The 24234-nt window shown below is 45.1% G+C and overlaps 1 protein-coding gene across 11 annotated transcripts in view; it reads right to left on the bottom strand.

Moving 5' to 3' along the window:
- Positions 1-24234, bottom strand: part of TNRC6C (trinucleotide repeat containing adaptor 6C) — a 281325-nt gene that overhangs the window by 242829 nt on the left and 14262 nt on the right. For all 11 annotated transcript variants that reach the window (XM_071816681.1, XM_071816683.1, XM_071816687.1 and 8 more), the window contains exon 2: positions 18700-18762. In XM_071816681.1, the coding sequence (XP_071672782.1) occupies positions 18700-18762 (63 nt within the window). The remainder of the gene's footprint in view (positions 1-18699; positions 18763-24234) is intronic.

Here is a 24234-nt window from a genome sequence, read left to right as displayed (position 1 = left end):
AAAAGGTATCAGGTATCTGATATTACTGGATTTGTCATTAAGTATAGCAGCGTGGGTCAGATTATCTCTATATTTATGGCTCTCTTTCCTATGAAGTGACCAGACCAAATCTGCACAGGAAGGAAACACACTCAATTTCAGGGAAATAAGAAGCACTAGAATGTGAGGGCTCAGCTCAAGACAAATGTCACCGTTTTCCTCGAGGTCACCCACAATGGGTCACTGGGCACTGAACTGGGAGCAAGAGCTGTCTGTACCGACACTACCGGCCACAGCAGTGCCTGGGCTCCAAATTCAGGTATCTAACTTGGACGATTAAAATTTGACGGAGAGGATACCCCCCACTGTGCTAATTTTGGGGGATCTTTGCCTAAATCCCCTGGCCAATGCTTCTTTGCCTCTTTGTGGTCCATTCCTTTGAAAAGATGCTGCTGAAGAATAAGGCTGCAAGTTTTGAATATGCAAAGCAGGAATATTCCCCATCAGATATTCTTTTGCTTTATTCATATGATTGAAACTCTTGCTATGGTTCTGGCAAATCCAAGGAAATGTGTTTACAGTCTCATCAACTGAAAAGAATTGGATTCCCACGTTGCGGCTCAGGGGATTTTCTGGGGTTTTTATCAAACACAGCAACTCTGGCAGTAGAAGGCTACTTTAATAAGCACCTATATTGCAGTTTCATACTAGAATACACAATTAAAACCAGAAGAGGAAAAAAAATACACATGTTTTCAATCTCCCTTCAGGAGAAACTCCAGAAATCTGGGGAATGTGAGAAAACAGATTCTTCCCAATTGCTCTAAGTTCTCTCCTGTATTTCTTTCACCCTTGGAGCTGCGGAACTTTCATCCTCAGCCTTTAAAGACCTCTCTGGTTATACAAACTACGGTATGGGTGGCAGAGGAGATTGAAGCTCTGCAGCAGCAACCTGCACCTTCCCTGCTATCTCTGCACCCTCCCTGCCAGCCTCAATCATCACTCCTACTGAGAGTGAAGCAGAAAGGGGAAAGGAGCAACCTCTTGCTCTCCACACCCTGTAGACCAGTGATACAGACACCTTCCCGGGGGATACAGTTAACACACAAAGCAGCTGCTTGAAACACAGAGATTCATCCAGAGTGTCTCCCCTCCTGCTCCAGGACCAGCATGAGCAGCAGACACATCAGAGGCTTGGCAGGCACCAGCCTGCGCAAGGCACAAGCCATCAGCTTTCCCCAGTACTGCCAGCCGTTGTGTTACAAAATTAAAGAAGACGGTGGCATCCAGCACAGATGAGGTACGTGTGGCACAGGAGCGGGCAGCTGAGCCCATTTAACATGTTTCACCTCCTGGTAGTGCCTCCCCTTCTCCATCGACTGGGGACGATGAGCTCTGGATTCATTGCACTGAAGATATCACAGTATGTTTGGGATTGGAAGGGACCTCAAAAGCTCATCTAGTCCAATCCCCCTGCTGGAGCAGGAACACCCAGATGAGGTTCCACAGGAAGGTGTCCAGGCGGGTTTGAATGTCTGCAGAGAAGGAGACTCCACAACCTCCCTGGGCAGCCTGGGCCAGGCTCTGCCACCCTCACTGAGAAGAAGTTTTTCCTCAAGTTTAAGTGGAACCTCTTGTGTTCCAGCTTGATCCCATTACTCCTTGTCCTATCATTGTTTGCCACTGAGAAGAGCCTGGCTCCATCCTCGTGGCACTCACCCTTTCTATATTTATAAACATTAATAAGGTCACCCCTCAGTCTCCTCTTCTCCAAACTAAAGAGCCCCAGCTCCCTCAGCCTTTCTTCATAAGGGAGATGCTCCACTCCCTTCAGCATCTTTGTTGCCCTACGCTGGACCCTCTCCAGCAGTTCCCCGTCCTTCTTGAACTGAGGGGCCCAGAACTGGACACAATATTCCAGATGGGGTCTCACCAGGGCGGAGTAGAGGGGAAGGAGGACCTCTCTCGATCTACTGACCAACCCCCTTGTAATACACCCAAGGATGCCATTGGCCTTCCTGGCCACAAGGGCCCAGTGCTGGCTCATGGTCATCCTGTTGTCCACCAGGACCCCCAGGTCCCTTTCCCCTACACTGCTCTCTAATATGTAATTTCCCAACCCATACTGGAACTTGGGATTGTTCCTGCCCAGGTACAGGACTCTACACTTTCCCTTGTTAAATTTCATCAGGTTATTCCCTGCCCAACTCTCCAGCCTGTCCAGGTCTCTGGACAGCAGCACAGCCTCTGGCGTGTCAGCCACTCCTCCCAGCTTGGTGTCATCAGCAAACTTGCTGATAGTACACTCAATTCCCTCATCCAAATCGTTAATGAATATATTGAATAATATTGGCCCCAGTACTGACCCCTGAGGCACTCCACTAGATACTGGCCTCCAACTGGACTCCGCACCATTGACCACCACTCTCTGGCTTCTCTCTTTAAGCCAGTTTGCAACCCACCTCACTACTCTATTGTCCAGACCACACCTCCTCAATTTAGCTGTGAGGATGCTGTGGGAGACTGTGTCAAAGGCTTTACTGAAGTCAAGGTAGACCACGTCCATCCCTCTGCCATCGTCCGTCCACCTTGTTACATTCGCATAAAAGGCTATGAGGTTGGTCAAGCATGACTTACCCTTGGCAAAGCCATGCTGACTGCCCCTAATGACCCTCTTATCCCTGATATGCCTTGAGATGACACCAAGGATAAGCTGTTCCATTACTTTCCCAGGGACAGAGGTGAGGCTGACCGGTCTATAATTACCCAGGTCCTCTCAGAACAAGCGCAACTCAGCCTAAAATGTGGTTTCAGGAGCTTTCATCTATAAATCACAAACTACCTTTAGGTGGTAGGTAACTGTCACCCTTCGGGCAGGGGACTGCAGCACACAGAGATGCTCAAATCGCCGTCCACCAGAAAGGGCAGAGCTGGAACTCCGGTTTCCCAGCTCTCAGTGCAACCAGCTCCTATTTGCTTTTCCCTTTCTCCGTTGCCAAGTCATAAACAGAGGTGGCACTTTTGACAGGTATTTCAAGCTCTCGCTGGGTTTGCTTTATCCATTTAAGGAGTCATTTGCAACAGTTCACCCAATTCTAATTCAAACGGCGCTTGTTTGATACCCACTACTCGTGCAGAGCCCCAGCCCAACACTGCCCATGACAGGGGGGCTTCTGAGCGCTGGCAGCGACCCTGGCAGAAGAAACGGCGTTGGGATAAGGAGAGAGATGCTCACACTGAGACGTAGCCATGGCAACATGCTTCTGCAGAGCAGGAGGCATATCTGCCAAGGCTCAGAGATTTGCCATTTGATCGCATGGATTTCCATGCTCTGGATGCGATCACATCACACAAAATCCAGGTCAGGCTTGATGCCTTGAATAATTCTTAACCCTCAGGGGCACAGAACTGATGTAGGAAGCTGTGCCTCATGGAGGATATGGGAGGATTAAACAGATTATCCTTTTGGCCAAAAAATAAAGGTGAGCTGTGCGAATGAAGAGACACCCAGTTCTGCTTTTCTAGCACAGGAGGCAGCGGGGAAGCGGCAGAACCTCAGAGCTGGGTGTGGAAATCTGCATTTCCTGGGAAGGAGATAGAGCAAAAGCCTCTAGAACCAGGGTATGACCCTTCTAACTAAAAATCCCACCCTGTCTTCCTCTTCACCTTGTCGTTGTTATCTAAACACAGGAGTAACCACATTTCCAAAGTGACAACAGTCACAGGAACATTTTTCTCCCTTTTATGCTAGCAAACCTGAAACCCCTGGAAATCTAGATGTTCTTCACCTGGCACGTTTTTAAGACTGTATCCTTCCCTCAGTATCTCCAGGGCTTTAACCTTTCAAAACAACAAGTCCTGAGACCTCTAGAGGTAAAGCCAGCACAGCAGAGATCATCCTGCATTAAAGCAGGAATAGGGAGGGAGGGAGGGGGGAATTATCCCAGTGATACGGATCTTTTGGCGAGGTTTAATTCACTCCTGTGTCAGGTCCTTTCCTTCCCGCCCTCCCCACCCCCCAGCTCCCTCTGAACCAGTCTTCCCGTCCCTTGCTTTTCACCTCTGTAGGTTTGAACATGAGATAAACATGCCCTAATTATTTTCCTCTTGCACAGCTGAGCCCTGCAGCCTTTCATTTCCTTACCTGAATGCTCTCGCTTCGAGTGGGTTATATACGACAAAGCCTTTCGAGTATATTTGTTGTGCGGCAGAACTCTAGTGTCACACAAGCATCTCAAAACCCTCTTTCCCTTGATACAGACTAATAGCTAGACATGAATTACTTGGACTTCTTACAGTCCAGAGGGCCAAAAACTAAGGGAGGGGAGAAATAGGGTCACAGATCCTCTTGCCTATAAACAAATAGCACAGATACCACTCTGGTTGATGGAGATTAAAACTCACCTACCGTTTTGTGCTTAGTTTTGTGCTCAGTTTTGCAGAGGGAGGTGAAGAGCTTGGCTGCACTGCAAGAGCTTTAACACAGCAATAATATCACCCATCTCAGCAGGCATCTTGTTGGCAGGTTCTGCAAAGGGCAGGGAGCAGCGGGTGGCACCATGGGGTGACACTAGGATCGAGGCAAATCAATACAGAGCTGGGCAGTGGGAGGGAAGCTGGTGCTTCTGCTGCATTTGCTACATCATTCTCCGCATGCTTTTGCGAGTGATGGGATCCAGTCTCCCATCACGCCTGCTGCCTCATTGTACCAGGTGCAGACAACCAGCACAAAGCTCCACCAGGCAAACACCAGCACTCAGGTAGGAAGAGGCACTGAAGGCCAGCAGACATCCAAACCTTGCTTTATGCAGGTGAAGTATAGTAGGAAAAATCATCACCTAGAATATCCACTTGAATACAAGTCTTTGAACCACTTTCTATATCACTACTAGGTACAGAGCACAAAAAGACAGGGCATATTGATCAATACAAAATAACCTTCTTTCAAAATTTTTAGACCCTCAGGAGCCTTCAAAAGCAGGTAACTATCTGTCTTGCCTGCTCACATCACATAGGAACATCCAATCCTTTCACAGCGATTCCCCAAGTCCTCCCTTCCCTTGCAGGGCCCTGTTTCGAGACACCTTCTTCACGAGGTCAGGAAAGACAATCCCAAAAACCATGGAAGCCCCAAAGGCCCTGCATTAATGATGCTAATAATGGCAAAATCACACCAGGGATGTTACCAGCAGATTAATTTTGTGACACAGACCAAGTGAGAGAGGCCACCATGGCTTTTGGCCACCGGGTAGCTCAGCCGTAGCCCCTGGTTAGTATAGAGCTGTGCTGGCATGAGGGCTGTGGGACAATGACTCCTGTCCATGCGGCGGAGCCAGGCGGCAGAGATGGTGCGATTGTACTGGCAGCTGGCCCTGCAATCCCACCAGACATTCAGCTGCTTCCCATCCCATAACACAGCAGCACGTAGACCTGTCACCCCCCAGTTTTGCTTCCACAGCTCCCTCTCCATGTCCTGTTTCTCCAAACTCGGTACAGGTTTTGTAAGATCACATCCCAGCAGGATTTGACCCAGTCCCAGTCCCCGCTTTGAACTTTTAATTATTTTGCTAATTCTGAGCCTAGTGCCAAGAGATGCTCTGAGCACACCTAAAACCTTCCTGACAAAAAGCAAGCTGCAAAATGTCTCCCAGAGTCTAATCCCCAGTGAGAAATACTCTAACCTTTCCCAGTACCCAAAAGCAGAGCTTATCTGGTCATTTGCAATTAAGTTCTTGAGCTAATGAGTCTGCTTTATTAAAAAAAAAAAAAAAAGAAGAAAAAGAAAAAACCCAACAATGTCAAGTCAGTCTAATTAAGAAATGTTGTACCTTGCAGTCCCAGTGTATCTTGTGGCAAATAGCTGTGCATGCTTTCAGCTTTGACAGCAGAAATGGTGTGATTATTTATTTATTACACGAACGTGGGGAAGCTTCAGGAGTACGAGATGCCTGTGCTGTAAGGGAGCTGGAAGTCTAGAGAAAAGAAATGACATTCAGCTGGAACCTGTAATTATAAGAGGGGACATTGACCATATAAAATGCAATTTTGTAATGAATACTTATGCATTAGCTTTTCTTTGAGATTAAAAGTACACAATTGAATCAAGGCCAAAGTGGAGCTTGCCCTCAAGGAAAGATACTTTGGAAGACAAATGCAATTATACCACTGCCATTTGCAATGCTGCAGACAGTGGCCAAGGAAACCTCATGAAGAAGTCTTAGGGAAAAAACTGTTTGGAAAGATTTTTTGCTCCTGATTTTAGTCTCTCCCTTCCCTTAACAAGCTATGGGCTCATGCAAACAGGATCCTGCCAGCTAACGTGTTCCATCTGCTCCCGACACACGTTACCTATCTTAAATCAGCAAACAACCATCTTCCTTCTGCTTTGCTTTTGACTGAATAACGTTTATGCTGCAAGAACTAGATCTGATCTACAAGCGTAAAATTTTTATTAAGTGCCTTGTCAGAAAAAACCCTAATTCTAGGAACCTGTCCAATGCACTCTTTTATTTCCTTGTGTTCTCTGTGTCTTTGCACTGCCTGAGCCCACAGGTCTCCGGGAATATTCCTGCATGTCGTGCTGCAGGACAGGATCCCAAACTTCCCGAGCATCCCTCAAGCCATTGCTGTGTGTCATCGGTGCCTTAAACACCAATTCCCTGAGCTCGGTGCTCTTTACTCAAAAAGCAAGGAATGACAAGGTGTTAAGCAACAGCAGTTGTATTTAAGCCTATCTTTCTTTATTAGCCAATTAGATCAATTTTACAATCTGCAGAAGACGCCAAGGTTAGAGGGTAGCTGCCAGCGCTGCTCAGGCACAGCTCATCTTGATCGGTTATTAAAATTCTGCTTGTTAGCTGGTGAGAAGAGGCACATCCAAACGACCTCGTGTTGCTGAGAAATCCATTGAATCATCTCTACGGTTGAACGGAGCATTTGCACAGAGTCTTCCCACCAGAAAACCCTTCCAAAAATCAAAACACCCTCGAAAAGATGCACAGATATTTTCTGGATTATAACACAGGTTATCCATGGTCATAGTAAATGGAGGGGCACTCCTGGGTTCACAGCTACAGGCTTCCACGAGCAAACCCCAGCTCCTCAACAGGAGGATTTGCAGCGATCCGTCCCTGCCAGGCTGAGCAGGGGCTTCACTGCAGCGTGGGCAGCACCCAGCTCAAATAAGTCCTCTCAAAACAGTCGGGGCACACAACAACCCAGTAACAACAAAATCACAACTGCAGACTATGCACAGACTCATGCAATGGTCTGACACTAATGACAAACCAACAAGCTGCACTTAAACAGTGGGAAAAAGCCCAATACCACATCTCTGATCATCATAACCTTCAACCTACAGCCCAAGAGCTCAGCAAGAATCCTAAAATTACCAATGAGGCTGCACAAAGGGACTCAGGGAGGGAGGGAAGGAAGGAATCACAGGGAGAAGACAGACTCCCCAAACCAGCACGTGGGGGTTGGGGAATGGAGGGGAAAATAGAGAGAAGAGAAGCAGCCAAATGTGGGAATAAGGAGGGAAGAGTGGGGGAAAAAAAAGATCTCAAGAGTATCCACTTAAGCTTTGAATTGCCTGGCTTTGTCTCTGCTTCACACAATAGAAACGTACAGTAGCAACAGACAGATGCTGAGAGCTGGTTTGCTTCTCATCTGCAATTCCAAACACCCTGTCAGGAACAAATATTTGAAAAGACATCTATCCAACCATTAATGTATCTAGTGTGGCTTTAAAAAAAAAAAAAAAGTAAAAAAAAATAATTCCGCATTCATCACAAAGATGATCACGCAGAGAGATGCCAATGGAACCACCAGAGGGATAAGCAAAGTTTCAGGTCTGTCTTTAGGGCTGAAGACAGTTCGCTATCGAGCTGAGAAGGTGCAGCTGGTTAAGTATTTGCAGTACAGGGAAAGCGGGGGGGGGGGGGGGGGAAATCAGACAGCTGTATTTTAACTGATCATGTGCTTGCTTCTGTTTCGTAAGATTTATTCCCTCATTAATCACTGCCCTCCCTTCATTCATGTTAAATATAAAAATGATTAGGAAAGATCCTCATCATGGTTAAAAAAATAATTAGCTGCTACATCATGTTGCACACATTCAGACAGAAAGGAGTGATTAAATTAGGAATATTAAAACCCCATTAATCTGTGCTCAACTTAAGCTCTGCTTGTTCATCTCACTGTGTCACTTATTATTTCTGACACTGAAAGATATTTGAATTACTAGCTGAAACAAGGTCACTATCAGAAAGATGTCAGGTCAGCAATTAGTCAAAGGTGGGAGAAGCTACCAGAACTGAGCTGTGCTTGACATGCCACAAACGTGTCGCGAAGCCTTCCCTTCCCGGTGCCACTCGGATGAGCGGGTCAGCGCCGGGACCCCAACAGCACATGGACCCGCTTGGACCAGGGCTGCCAAATCCTCCGTGCGTCATCTTCATTCCTAAGGTTGCCCCAAATCCTTGTGCCCCAGCCTTTGGGAGGAAGGTTGAGGCAAAGGGTACAATTTGAAACCCACACCTGGGCTGGGACGGACACGCACTGAGCTCCGCCATGGTGGTGGCTGATGGAGCAGCTGCCTTTGGCACAAGGTGTGGAAGGCACGGGCTGGAACAGGAAAGACAGAGCCAATGCAAGGAGAACAGAGCTTAAAGTCTAAGGCAATAGCATTGATTTCAACATAATTAACTAGCTTGTTCACCACTTGCACTAATGCCTGTGGGCATGAGCACTTATTGTTCACATAACAAAGCACTCCGAGATGGTTTCCCTCTTTCAAGTAGTTAATAACCTCACTTCTGTGGTGGCTCACAAAGCAAAAACAGCAAGCCTAGCATGAGAGAGATGGTGACAGATGCAACAGAAAGATCCAGAAAATAACGTTTCCTCTGGAGGAATATGTATAACCATACAAACATTTAATGGCAACAAGAGAAGATAGCCAGAGATCCAAATGTTTCACCAACTTGTATTTAAAGAGCGGTTTGGAAGGAAGGGCACCACACAGAACTGGTTTTCACTGCATTGTGTTCACCATTTATCTGCCCTTGTTGCTGCATCAGGAGCTTTATGTGAGCATCATCCCACACGGGCAAGTTGGCACTTGCCCCAAGATTAAGGTCTCCAGTGCTCCCAGTTCCCCATTTAAAGAGCAAAGAACCAAGTTTGCTCAGCGCCTGGGACAGGGGCCATCCCCATTTATCTGGGGACAGACTTTTTTGCCTATTGCAATAGCACATGGGGTAATGGTCTTAAACTAACAAGGGAAGATTCAGACTAGATAAAAGGAAAAAAAATGGTTATGAAGAGGGTGGTGGGTTGAGTTGGCCAGAGAGGTGGTGGATGCCACATCCCTGGAGACATCCCAGCCCAGGCTGGACAGGGCTCTGAGCAACCTGAGCTGGTGAAGATGTCCCAGGGGTTGGACTGGACGGGCTCTGAAGGTCCCTGCCAACCCCAAATATCCCATCATTGTAAAACTGCAATAGCAATAATAGCAAACTTTTACCTTCAAATTCAAGAGCGAAAAAGAAGTAGTGATTTTTTTAAACAGAACTACTAGCTAAACTTTTTACAGACCCCAGCAATGTTGTGTGGGAACCTTTAGGCTACAACAGGAGGTCTTTGTCATTGCTGCAGGCCCCGTTTGCCATTTCCACCACGCTGAGCAAAACCCTTTGAGATTTCTTGTTAGCAGGAGTCAGGTGTTACCTGTCGCCACACACGGATAAGGGAAGATGCGAGCACAGGAGGACAAAAAGAAAGCTGACAACTCAGTCACATCTTACAGATGAGTTCCTAGGCTGCTTTTCCAGCCACAGGTGGACTCAGGTGCTTGGTGGTTTATACCTTTGATATATTTGCTATGCTTGCCCTCATTAAGAGAAGAAAAAAACCAAAACAAAAAAGCAGCACACAAATAGAAATTTTCATCCATAGATCTCCCAAAGTCTTTCCTAAGCACAATATTCCAGTATTCAAACTATTTACTGTATACTTCATTCAGCACTGACAAAACCACCTCTGAGCCTCTTTAAAAAGGAAACAGATAATAAACCAGCTAACAAGCCTGCGCTCTAATTGACAACACAGAAAGGAGGGAAAGATGCTGTATCTACTTGCAACTGCCAGAAGAATTCTAGGGAAACAATATATAATTAATCGAGTTGGGATTTTACTAAGATCCCCTAGTCTTACAAAAAATGCCATAAGACATTTAATGACCACAGGTGAGGAGAATCTTTGGTTTACATCTCATTTGAAACAGAGCATGCAGAATACAAAGTGATCCATAGCATCCCTCCCCAAAAAAACCCTCCTCACACCAATTAGTCTTTCCACTTTTCTATTTGCCTTCAGACAAACCCTCAGGGCTCGCTCTGTGAGTTGTGGGAACCTCTTTTTGAATGAGATGAACAAAACTGCACCTTGCGACCACTTAAGTAACTACTCAGGGGAAAAATTAGCTGAATATGAACCTCTCTACCATTTTGCTGCTACTTCTTTTTAGAGGAATGCAGCTGGGGTGGGGAAAAAAAGAAGTCAAAGCAACAAAAATGTCTTTGCTAAAATATTTATTTACTCTCAGCACTTCAGGATGTGTTTTGTTTAGGTAATAGCCACAACACACCAGCAAGACATCCTGACTTTACCCACAACAGGTGGGATTTTCAGCCAGACACAATAGCAGCTCATTGTTACCCTTGAAGGCAAGCAGAGGTTTGCCATTGACTTCGCCAAGAAAAGAATTGAGCCAGCAAAGCACTTTCAAAAATCCTCCCTACTAATAATAGCACAGACACCACAGGGCGCCCAAGTATTTAACAGGCAAGATCTGCTATATATTTAACTTCATTTGAAATGACTTTGAGGCTCACCTACATGAAAAAGGAGTCATGCGTGGGTATTACAGGCCCACAGGAATCCATCATTGACATTGGGGAGCTTTATTTAAAAAGTGTGGAAAATCAGGAGCGAATCCTGGGAATTCCCACAGAATCCAGTGGCTGGGAGGCTGGGTGTGCAGCAGAAGCAGAGATTTTCTTGGTGACTGAACTTACTGTGCCGCCGTGTCCCTGCCCTTGGTCCAGCACAGTCTTGATGACAGAGCCACAGCTACATTTAAAGCATATTTTCATCCTAAATGCTGTTTGGAGGGGAGGGAGTGGGACAGAGCGAATCTGTGGCATTAAGGTGTTTATTCATCTGGGACCTGTGTATTTGGTTATTTGAGTACTATGTTGTGTGCAAGTCATTGCTCCTATTGCATGATTAGGTAAATTAAAATAAGTCCTAAATACCAATAACTGAGAAGACTTTAAGAACACACCCAAATAATGGGAGTTATTTTGGCCACCAAGAGGCAAGCAAGCACTCCCATGCCCCAAGTGCTGCAAAATTAAGACACTCATAAATCCCTGCCCAGCAAGCCATGGAGAAATAAAAGAGGCTTTAAATATAATCTAGCCTACCACTTCATATAGCAAGGGGAGCAGCAGAACCAAGGGTAAGCAGAGATCAGCTGAGGAAAGGACAAATATAATTGCTGGAGTCAAACAGAGAAAATTGCAGGTAAATACCAGCTAGATGCTATTTCCAAAAAGTTCCCTGAAGCCCAAGGTGGCTCCGTGGTTAACACCCAGCTCGCTGCGGCTGCACGGGGTCAAGCAGAGCTGTAAAAGGCATCGCTGAATGCACGATAGGTTGTTAATCGGAGTTCGTGCCATCGAGACTCCATTGCTGGAGAAGCTTTTATACAGCTTTGACACTTAAAAATGGTGTTAGGAAATGCAGAGCTTGCCAGCTCTTTAGGACTTCAGCCAGCACAATGAATGGCATTTGTGGTACCTCTTCCAACTTGCCGGCACAACATTTTGCCACACGTTCACACATGTGTCCTGTAGCAGAAACCCAGAGGAGAGGAGGCTCAAAATGCCAGATCTGGGGTGGAGAAAACTGGGCAGAGCTCTATTCATAAAATGAAAAATAATAGTAAAAAAAATAAATCCACTGACAGCTGCACCACTGTCACTCATCCTTTTGCTTCCCAGTCCAGGTTTGGGCCAACAATAGTGTTTTCCGTTGCCTCTGGGCAGCGTTTGCTGCCTCAGCAGCTCAGAGCGGGTATTTCAGGGCAGGAAAGGGCAATCCAAGAGCAGCAGCATAGCAAGAACTTCATGTTGCCAGGGAAACAGCTTACTTGGTAATGGAAGCATCATTCTGGGGTTATTTTTTTCTCCTCATTGGTTTTGTATCCCCATAGCATCAGCTAACTTAATCAAGCCCCAGACAACAGAGCACCAGCCACAGGGTATAAAGCAACACGCAGCAAAACAGCAGAGCCCAACGGAGCAAGCGAGATGGTGCTACAGGTACGCAGGCAGAGAGCAAGGTTTGGTCTTTAATACATGGAGAGCTGCCTAACATTGCTATTAAATGAACCCTCATTAAGCAATAAATAAAACCAGGCTGTGTGACCAATGACTAAGACACCAACTTTCAAAATCCAGCTGTTTACAAGCAAGTCAATCCCATGCCCTGTTCCCCAGCTAATCCGTCACACCCAAAGGGAGGGAGAGCCCCTTTAGGACCCTTCCCAGCACCTCCCCGTTCCTGCTGCCCCATGCTAATAAAGACACCAGCCTGCTCACACTGCTCTGAATGCCCTTCTCATGTTTAATCACGATGCTATGAGATGTTCTGGTTGCCAAGACCACATTAAAAGTGGGAGCGCAACCAGCAGAGAGAGAATCTTGCAGCGCTCGAGTGTTGACAAGTGTCTCAAACCACGAAGAGCCACACCAGAGGGGTTATTGCAGCTGCTCCTCCAATTTTGGAGCAGCTCAGGAGCTTGCAGTTACCAAAGTAACAAAGCTTTGGTGCTTCCATCCCCCAGGGCACACCACAAATAGCTCCTGCAAGCCCCCCCACCCTGGGAAGGCGCCGCTCTGCAGGGCGACCACATCCTGGCGGGCACCAGCAGCATCACTCTGAGCTGTGACAACAGGAAGGGAACGGGGTACGCAGCCAAACCACCCCCCAGCACCGCAGGACGGGGCAAGGAGATGATAGAGAGTGAGAATGATAAAGCCTTTTTGAGGAAAAGCCACACTTCTGGGTCCTTTCAACCCCAGTGCGGGGCAAATAGCACAAACAGGCTTGGACCATCCCTCGCCAACTCTCTTCTGTCGTGTAAACATGCAAAATTTGCGCTGGTGACGTGGCTCAAGCACTTGGCCTGAGCTCCTGCAGACGTCCCCGCAAAGCCCAAACGGTGCAAATCTGCCCTGCCACAGCAGCCAAGTCATTTCCCCCCCCGCTGTGTTTTATTACCCAACAGAAGGAAACCCATATTTTTTGAAAATTGAATTACACCTTCTTGAATATTAAGAGAAAAAGTTATTCCCCTTTCTGAGCCACATTAATAACATCCCTGTTCTATAGCTCGCAGGGAGGGAACAAACGAAATTTTCTCATGGTGACTTTCAGTTCTCGAGTTGAGACCCAGAGTGTTGATCAGCTGCTCGCAGCAACACCGAGATGTGTGAGGAGGCAGCCGAGGCACTTGGAAAATGTCCGATTTTCAGAGGGAAGAGGCAAGACAGAAATGAGAGAACATCCTTTGAACCACTGACATCAGGACGCTTGCACTCGAGTCACAGGTTTAGCCCTAGATGAACAAACAGAAACTATCCCCCGAAACTGCCCATTGCGACTGGAGTATTTACTGAGGGAAAAGGATCTTTGTCTTTACTCATTGCAAGAACTTTTACCAGACAAACTAGTAGTGTAAAAAGGATGTTTCTCGCAACAAGGACCAAAAATATTGCGCAGGTATATATTTGAATGAAGTACCCTAACTCAAACCACCTTCCAGAATTCCATCTTGATTTCAAAGGTCTCACATCTCTGCCATCTGGCACAGGAGGTGACTCACCAAGTCTTATCAAGTAAATTGGACCTTCAGACAGAGGTCTTTATATCTATTTAAAATATATATATATAGTTTTTTTTCCCAAATTTCTCAAATCAGGACTTCCATTAAACCCCAGCATGGTGTGGATCACAGCCATAATTCTTTTTCCCCCACCTTCCCACCACAAATCCATTCAAAGTGAGTGACATTTGCAAAGTGTATTTTCACGGCCCTCCGTAATCCCTTCAGAATATTAAGACTGCATTACTTTGTCTTTGGTTACATTAACTTCAATTTTCCTTATGAGTAAGTATTTGGCTAAAAATTAATATAGTGGAGTTGAAAAGAATCTTATGATAGGAAAAAGACTAATTTCATCTCTGGCTGCTCAGATACCAGAGTACACTGGGGTTAATGTAATTAACTTACAATTTTAGCCTAGGTTGTGTACATACACTGAATCTCCCTGCTGGAAACAAGATTAGATTTTATTACACTATATATCCTGGTTATCTTCACCATGCCTCCAATATTACTTCCCTCAATGACTTCAAGGCTCTCCGCTGCAATGAAAATGCAGAACCATCTGGTATTGAGCCCATGCAGTTTATTTAAGGATTTAATTAAATGCTCTAAATGGAGAGCTTCTTTGAATTAACATTTTAAATGTGACTTATTGCAGGTTTAATATTGTCTTAATGCCAACCTGGGAAACTCCATAGCCAAGTTGTTGACGTTTAAATTGAATTCATTTGGGTGGCTCCAGGGGGACTCATTAATTAATCTAAACAACTAATGGGGATTGGTTCTGACTTTTGATGAAGATTATTTACAGAGACAATTTGCAGTGAATAAAGAGTCACAGTAGGCAAATGTTTAATTGAATTTAAAAAAAAAAAAAAAGGACATCTCATTGTGTTCAATATCAAGGATGCATCTTGTGAGTAAGCTTTGAAATACCAAGAAAGGGACGATTGCTTGAAGCTTCCTAGCTGCACACTAATAACAAAGAGAATGGGTAATTACATTTGCCTGGGTAATTTGCAGCTTGTAAGAGGACAACAGGTCTGCCTGGCTTACAGAACCCACAGAAAGACTCCAAAAGGAAATATTTTGCTTTATGACGACCAAGTTGCCCCACTCACTTTTACTTACGCACCAGAAAACGGCATTTTCTAACCAATCATCAGCTGGAAAAACAGAGCCAGCTCCTCTCACTTGCGTTTGCAAAACTCCAGAATAACTGCAATGAGCTCAGTAGAGCAGCTTTAATTTACAACAACTTAACCTATAACATCCAATCTTCTTTTATTCTTTGATTATATCAAGTTTGGAATCAGTTATTTGTACCGGAGTGCACCACGAGCCCTGCAAGCACCAACATCTAGTTATGTGGTTAGTTTTCAGCAAGCCACAGCAGCAAAACAGGACCAGCTTCCCTGCGTATCTGCACTCATTAAAGCAAATTATCCTTTAGTATTTTTCCACTGTTATTATCATTATCCATCTCATCTTGAAGTTTCCAGTAACACCAGAGGTTGCCACCAAAGCAAGAAATCGTGATGTACCAAATACTGTGCATGCTGGCGTCCCAGGGAAGCGCAGCTCCTGCCCTGCGCCCCAGCTTCTCTAAAAACCCGTGATTTCAAGCATAGATTCTTGAAGAGCAGTTGTGTGTTTCTCACAAGGCACATGTGTTACTGGCGAGCATCCCAAAAAGCACAGCGGGCCGAGGAGTGAGGCACAGAGGCTGGATCACAGCATAGCTTGGGGATGCCTTGCCTGCTGCACCCTCTCCTATATGACTTTTGCTTGCTATGGATTGTCCCTAACCTAAAGCCAAACTGATTTAACTTTTAAAGCATCGAAGGGCAGGAGAGGTGAAGGACAGAAGAAAAAAGGAAGACATCAAGAAGAAAAACCAACGTCAAATGTCACAACTGCTATACTTCTATAGTGTGGCCATTAACCATGCAGAGGTTGGATGGAAAAATCATCCAGCATCTTAAACACTCACATAATTGAGAAATGCATCAACTACCAGAGATGCCCAGCGGAGCCTGGAGCAGCGTATTGGTACAACAGGAGTCCTGCTCCACGCTGGTGCTGCCCAGCCCATTAAATTGTCTCTGAGGACCACTGTCAGGGATCCAAACAAGACTAAGCCATGGTGAACACGCTTCACCGCACAAGAAAGGCAAGGTTTGAACCCAGGCTGGGCTCAGGGTGCTAAGCAGGGCTGTGCAAGGCAAAGCCATCGTCTTCCCCATGCACTGCAGGAGCCCAGCCAGACCTCAAAGCTGAGCCCACACTCTCCTCTGATCTCTCCCTCTCAGATTTGTCTCTTGTTTCCAATAATATCACAACCTGTCTAGTCTCAATCGAAGAGGTTCCAAACTTCTTTTCTTCCCAAGGCTGGACACATCCTGCATGCTAATTTAGGAGGCAATTGAGGGGGAAGGTACATTAAGAAAATGCACATAGCCATTAAGCCAGGGAGACTAAAGCATCCTGCCTCGATCAGCACTGCTGGATACTGTCTAGAGCATCGCCAGCTGCTCTCAGATACCTATAGTGGAGCTCTTTTATGCAAACACCTCCAGTAACAGCTTTTGTGGATCTGACAGACAGAGTGATTAAAAATTAGGCATTCAGTGGGTATCCAGTGGAGAGACATTGTGCAGCACATCTGAAGAGGGGAGTCACACTCGGAAAGGAAATTCTGAATTGTCTGAAGGGGAAAGGCTGTTCAGGCAGGCGGGACGGACCCTGACGGCAGATCAAGCCATGCTGCGAGCATCGCCCATGTCGTCCCTCCCCATCTTCCCTGGGATCTCAGCTCCCTTGTATACGGATTCACAGACAGAACAGTCACATCCCAATAGAAGCAACCAAGCCAGATATTCACTGCAAATGGGAGGATGGAAGGACTGTGGTGTTTCCCCCATCATTTCTCAAAATTTCCTACAGAATCTGTTCTTAGTAAAAATCAAGAACATGTTGCAACATCCATTAGGTTTGAGCATTCGCGAGGCCATAGAGCTGGTGCTTGTTTAATCTGCAGGGCTGTGGCCCTTCCCAGAGCATCCCAGGCACTGAGGTTTCCCTCATGCTGATGGGATGGAGAAGTGTGGCTTAAAGCAAATTTTGTCTTTAAGGATTTGCTCAGATGCAATGCTATTTTTTTCTACTTGGAGCAACCAACTTGGTTACAGCCTGCCTGTGGAAATGGTGCTCAGTACAGATAACCTTCTCAATTAAAGATGCTAAGTTGCACGTGCATTGAACAGATGCGAGAACTTTATTAAACAACTTGTCTTTAAGAAAACAGCCCTTTAGCAGCACCAACTCACCTCAGCAATTCCCATACGCAAACACTACGCTAATAACAATTAAACCATCATTTTGGGCCTGGACCACTGACAAAACCAGAGGGTTTAGCTTAATCCATGATATCAAGGTCAATGAATGGCAGAGGAATCATTCCCGGAACACTATTTGAGCAAAAATTGCATGTTTTTTGGCTGATGTTCACCCTGTTTTCTTTTGAAACACCCTGTTGCTGTAAGGAATACCATTTGCTTTGGCTATGCTGCCGTTTCCTAGAGACAGCCTTCACTTTTTCATGTTTTACTTAATCTATAATCAAACCAGAATATCTCATCCAAACTTCCACAGACTCCTGTGGGCTTTGGTACCAACCATTAAAGGCATCTGCTAAAGGGTAACTGCACCGCTCCTGTCTAGGAACCAAATAGCCAGGATGGAGAGCTGACAGATTTGGGACTGCCATTTAGGCTACTGCAAAATATATAACTAAATAATATACGTATATATTTCATATTTTATATGTATAAATATATCAATATATATATACACACGCACAGAAACTTCTGAAAAAACTAAAATCTGCCCCAGTGATGCTATGAAAAACCCTACTATGCCGCCTATTTTAATTGAAAGCTGGTCAAACACAAATTCATGTGTAGAAATAAACTTTGACAGAACAGCTTAAGGGCCTTCTCTGGAAAAAGAGCTGATTAAAACCTGCAAACTAAGCCTGGAAGTGAGGTGAGAGAAACTGGCACATGAAGATGCATTTTCTTTCCTATTCTCGTTTACACTCCTCTGTTATAAACAAGGCTGTATCGAGGAAAAGAAAATTCGAGTTGTTATGTTGAAGTGTTGGATGGCAAAGCCATCACCTTTGTCACCGTTTGGATTAAAATGCATCTTTCCACATCCCACATGCAAGTGGAATATAAACAGTAAAACCAGAACATTTAAACAAATATTCGCAAAGGGATTTTGTTTGTTTTTAAAGACTTGTCCTACTCGAGACAGAATCCACAGACCACACAGAGTGTCATAAAACATCTCTTCTTCACTCCCTGACAACAACAGGAGCAGGAACACGTGTATTGCCAAAGGAGATGTGGGTGAATGCAGGAGAACTTCAGGTGTACAAGTAAGATTTACACTCTCAGATGCAACCAAACCCACATGCCTGTAGCCATTTCCGTATCTTCCACCAAACAGCTACAAGAGGAACCTGTCACAGAAAATGATCCTGAACCTGAGTTTCAAGAAAAGCTGAGCCCAGGTTTCACATCTGGGACCAGTGTCAAAACCATCATCCCAGTCTGGCTACCGCCATCTCAGCAATGGTAAAGTCCAATTTTTGCCAACCAGCCTGCACAGCTTTCTTTTGTAAAGTAGAAGACATCAACACCACCACGGTTAAGAAGCGTAATTTAGTTTTGGATTAAACAAAGCTAAAGACTGACCTGTCCGTCACCAAGATCTTGATTGTCTTTGGTATCAAATTCACAGCCAGAAGCTTCCATGTCCTGGAGAAAAATAAAAAAATTAAATTTAAAAAGTTATTCCCAAATCATATACACATGTTTATTCTAACAGTATTTACACTACACATTGCACACGGAGCGGTTCAAGTTTGTGCTTAGCATTTCTGGTGGCTCAAATGCAGAATGGACCAGAAACGAAGACATAAAAGCTCCCTGTTTCTCAGCACTGACACATTTATAAAGCAAAAAGACAGTCAACCCAACTTTCTTTCCAAAAGAAGACTGAAAATATTGAGCTATCTGCCACCTTCTGTAGCACAAAGTCCTCGTGGACTTTGGGGTTACAGAATAAATGCCCCAACAAAACATCAGCTGGTAAATTATTGCGTGATTGCTGATGCCCAAGAATAACATGAGGAGGGTGACCAGGCTATTCTCACATAATTCTTCATTTTGCCTTTGAAGATATCAACCGCCATGCTCTGGTGTCAGCTTGACTTGCTCAAAATTTGTGCAATGCTCTTGTTTGTTGGACATACTCCTTGGGCAGAGCAAGGAAAGCTACTAAAACAACATGAGGCAAGCTTTCAGAAATATCAAATCTGTCATAAAATACAGTTTCTACAGTGTACCTGTATTTTCCTTCACTGTGCACACGGGCAGACATCTATTTTGCAAGCAGTCCATACAGACCACGGCAGGAGGCACCTGCAGGCACTCAGAGTCTGCGCAGAGGATTTCCCCTTGAGCTCCTGGCAAACAAAGTTTAATGCTATGGAAGGGATCTGTTGGCTGTTTATATTCAGAAAAATCTAACAGCAAGATAATTACCACATGCCAGGTGAGACCCCTTAAATACCAGATTAACACACAAGCAACAAAACATCTGAATCAGGTGCCAGGGTCTAAGAGACAGGGCTGGCTCAGCTCTGCCCTGGCCAAAAGCGAGGAAATCCAGACCAGAAAGCGCTGTTTCGTGAACACAAGAACTGGTAACATCAGTCCTGTGCTTGTGTTGTTTACTGAATTATCACCCGCTCCCTTTTCAGCCTTCTGTGCTGAACCACCCAGGGCAGCAGATTAAGAGAAAGAGAACATGCAAAGTGGAAAATCATCAGCATTTGTTTCTGGAGGAGACAACTGAAAGATGGAAAGGCAAAATTAGAAAGATGCAGCTCTAAGACACAAAGCACATCAAGACAAATGCCCATTACCCTGTGCAATGTTCTACTACTTTTCTTAGTAACACGCATCACTTGGATTAATTTTCTGAAAGAAAACAGACTGTCTCAACAGCAGCCTGATGGTCTCCGCAATTCACTTTACAATTACTCACTAAACTACCTTGATTTAATTATTCCAGAAGAATCTCACCACCACTGATAACTACTTAATTAAAACCACAACTTTTAGAGCAATAAGAGAGTCACATTATATTGTATTTGAAATAGATTTCTTGCTGAAAACATGCACAGTTCATTTTAAATGGCTTAATGTGCCAGTATATTTAGAGTCCGAGGGATTTTAAGAATGGTTCGAGCAACAGCGATCATCCAGAGACAGCAAACAACACCCAGAAGCTTGTTCTCCCTCAGAGCAATTCCAGTAAAATCAAATTGAGAAAAGCATCACAGCAACAGAGCCACTCTAGAGCATAGGAAAACTTTCTGTGCAGGAAAGTCAGAAGCTGAAAGACCGAGAAAAACTCCTACCCTGTGCTACCTTCCAGAGCTCTGCCACTTCTGCCCCTTCTCCTGGTGCAAGGGGTCCACAGGTGCTGGAGTAAAACCCTTCGGGCCACCCTTTACATGACCCACCAGCAGAGGAGGATCCACCCATGTCCCAGCAGGTGCAAATGCAGGTGATTTCAGGTGATTTCACCTCTCTCACCCCCTGCAATGACATGCTTTTTTCTTTTTTTCTGGTATTGCTGTGTTACAGGCCAAAAAATGGGAAATTTGTGCTCATTCTGTAAAAGCATCCTTGACTTTCACAGCTCTTCAGCACTGCCTTCAGCGCCAAGCATCACCATGGACATTAAGTGTCCAGACAGTCCAGCTCCCACACCTGAACCTCCATCCTGAGGGTCCCCAGGATCTTCCCCGACAGCACCTCCTGCCTCTCCCCCAGCCCAGGGGAGACACCCAGCCCTTCCCTCCATGCCCCCCATGTCAGCACGGTGGGAGCAGCTCAGATCCTCCAGGCTGGAGATCTCCAGCTGAGGGCAACTGCCTGAAAGCAATACCCATTTTATATGAATCTTAGCATTTTAATGGGCATCAAGTACGGGTATCATCTGATCTTTGCAAGAGTCAAGAGCAGCCTTTGATAACTCGCGCTTTTGTGACCTGTGGTGAAGGGGCTGTGAATTAATTGGCTTAATTGCTGTTGTGATAGAGATGGAGCCGGCCTTTGGGGGAGAGAGCTGCTACCTGCGGATGGGGAGATGAGCGGGGACAAGGGGGTAACTGCAGCCACCAGCACAACTCATGCAGCGCTTTCCGAGAGTACCAGCTACATTTAGACTGTGACAAGCGATAGAGGAAAGCCTCCCAAATTATCAGCAATCCATTTCCTATTTGGTTATTTGAAACATCTCTCCTTCCCCTTAACTAGGAGGTACTGGTTCCTTTGGTTTTAATACATTTTCAGTACAGCTGAAACCATATATGTATTTATATATGAAAAAAAAAAAATGAATGACTGCCTTCTTGAACATTATCTTCCCGTTTATTGTGTGCCCTCTCTCCCCTTCTCTTCCTGGAGAGACCAACCATCACATGAAAATGCTTTTCATCATCTGCAAAATTTGATGCCCAAAATAGCCCCACGGTTGCCCTAGCAACTAGCATTTATTCCCCCTCCCCCCAACATCCCCCCCTTTGCATATTGCTGCATATTTCTATCATCTCTTTCCAGGCACAGTTCATAAACACGGCTGCATAATAAAGAATGTTATCACCAATGACTTACAGCCCAGCTGCTGCAAATAAGATATGAAGTGGCAGGGAAATACAATTTCATGCAGCTAGGACAACAGATTGATTGGGTGCCCTTCAAATTTGATGCCACTTCTTAAAGTCTGTCCAAATACAAAAAAAAAAAAAAGGAAGGAAAAAAAAAAAAAGAAGTTAGTTTCCCCATCTCCCCATGGTAGCAACATACAATAAAAGTGGGAGATAATTCACTAGGACACTCATTATGACTGCAGCAACCTTGTCCTGAGAGACTGACAATTTAAAGAGATGTGCTGCTTTTCCCTGCCACCTCCTCTACTTTTTCCCCAGCCACCCTACTTCATCAGAAGTCTTATTCCTCCAGTTTTGTTCCCTGTTTAATTTAATTATCTTCCATTTCAAATTATTGTTTCTGTTCAGATTACTAGCCAGAAGGTTGTTATAGATAGAGACAAGCAAACTCCTTAATTTCATTACCACCACCTCAAAATATTTGTCCTTATTTTTATTTAGTTTTGATAAAACAATATGAAAAGCCTCTCATAGCTTTTCTATCAAAGAACATCCCAGCAAGGACAAAAAGAGGTGTGCTTTTAAATTCTTCCCCCCGTCATTTCTGATGGGTTGAGTTTCCAGGATCCAGAGATCTGCTTTGGAGGCTGATGGGAACGTGCAGGGATCAACCTGTGATCTCATGGCACCAAAAGGCAATGGTCTGACAAGGACCAGCCAGACTGTGCTGATGCACACAGGGCGCTTCTGCTTCCCGGGGAGAGAACATCTCTGGGAGCAGCAAGAGACAACCCCTGCACAGCAGTTCAGGGCTTCTCTCCCGTATTCACCCCTCCTTTCTGCCTCCTTCCTCCCCTCTCCAATGCTAACAGTGCTTTCCTGGATTCTTCTTCTGCAGCCTCGTGTGTTGCCCAGGGCAGCTCGCAGCGCTTGTTTCTTTGAGATGCTGTTCCTTCCTCCCTCTGGGTGCAAACTGCCTTCCTGTGGCATCCCGCCTGGTCCAGCCCTTTGCACAGGGCAGTGCTGGCAAGGATGGGGGACATTGTGTAACGGAGCTCAGCACCGAGCTCAGACACTGCAGCTGACAGGGGAAGAGCGAGACACAAGGTGCACTGAGTGCATTGAGCCCTCACTGCTTGGAAATCCGCAGAGCAGGAAAATGTGGTCTATTCTTATTTACAAAAAGAAGAGAGAGACTCATCATACGTGTTGTGCAGCCTCTGGCTCCAAATCATCTCTGAGGCTGGTTAACACTAATCAATCACTATCAACCGAATCAAACACAGAGGGAGGAAATCACTCCTTGCAGAAGCTGTTCTCTTAGAAGCAACAACTCCAAATTTTCCCAAAGAGTCCTGGAATAATTCATACACATCTGGAGACAACACGGAGGCTGGCATCTCTTCAGCATCTCCAGTGAGCTTTTCTCTTAGCCAGAGGTTGGAACTGACCAGTGACCGGCCCTTCCTGCCCAGGAGCCTGGAGATAGAAGGAGGGGTTGCCCCTTGCTCTGATTATATTCAATGTGTGACCTGCAAGATCCTGTTGCCTCTCAGTTCCTCCTTTCCCACTGGTACATGGCAATAATGAACCTAAAACAAGGTTTCAAATACAAACAGCTCTGATTTGTGCAATGAACTGGATCTGGATTTTGGCAGTTTGTACTCATTGGTCCTAGGATGTTGTAATGCTTAAACACGAGGACATTTGCCAGCTCTTTGGATAGAAAACATGAAAGCAGCTCAGAGTAGGATGATGATGATGATGATGATGATTATTATTATTATTATTAGAAATGAGGTTTTAAACCCAAAAACTGCAGATCAGGGAAGTTAAAACCATTTCCCATCCTGAAATATGTTCAGTGATGAAAAACTGAAGTCAGCACCGAAGCAGCATTCATGGGTCACACAGGAGAGTGTGTTTAGAAGCAGCAGTAGCAGAAGATATCACAGCAAAGTTGGTGGGTTTTTTTAATTTGGTGGCCCTTCTGGTAGGGAAAAAGCAGACATGAGAAGAGGCAGCAACTGTGTAATATGAGAAGGAAACATTTTTACAAACTAATTTCTACCATCTCCTTTGAGACATGAGCAGTTCTTTAATCTCAGAAGGGTCATTTCTGTGTCGTTTTCCTGCCCTAAGTGGAGGCCAAGTTCAAGAAGACTGTGTTTCTTTCAATTTCTTTTGGATACAAGTACGTGGATACAGAATCCCATTTATCTTTCCTGACTCAAGTAAATAAATTAAAAAAAGAAAAAAACCAAACTTGGTGTGTCCTATAAATACCCCATAATAATATGGGATCCAACACCACCTTTTTTTTCCACCTAAAACCTTAAACCCTACTGACACCATAAAACATCGGCGCTCCCCATCCCATGATTGTTTCCCATAATCCAGGAGAACATTAAAGAGAGAAAAATCGCGCTGAAAAATGACATCTTATCTATTTCCTTCCTTCCTACCGCCACTCCATGTTTTTGTCATTGCAGGTCAGACACCTGCTCCCCACGTTATAATCTGGGGAAGTGATAAATGCTCGTAG

The sequence above is a fragment of the Patagioenas fasciata genome, chromosome 18 (assembly GCF_037038585.1).
Source record: "Patagioenas fasciata isolate bPatFas1 chromosome 18, bPatFas1.hap1, whole genome shotgun sequence".
Taxonomy (NCBI): Eukaryota; Metazoa; Chordata; class Aves; order Columbiformes; family Columbidae; genus Patagioenas; species Patagioenas fasciata.
This window is presented reverse-complemented; position numbering and strand designations above follow the sequence as displayed.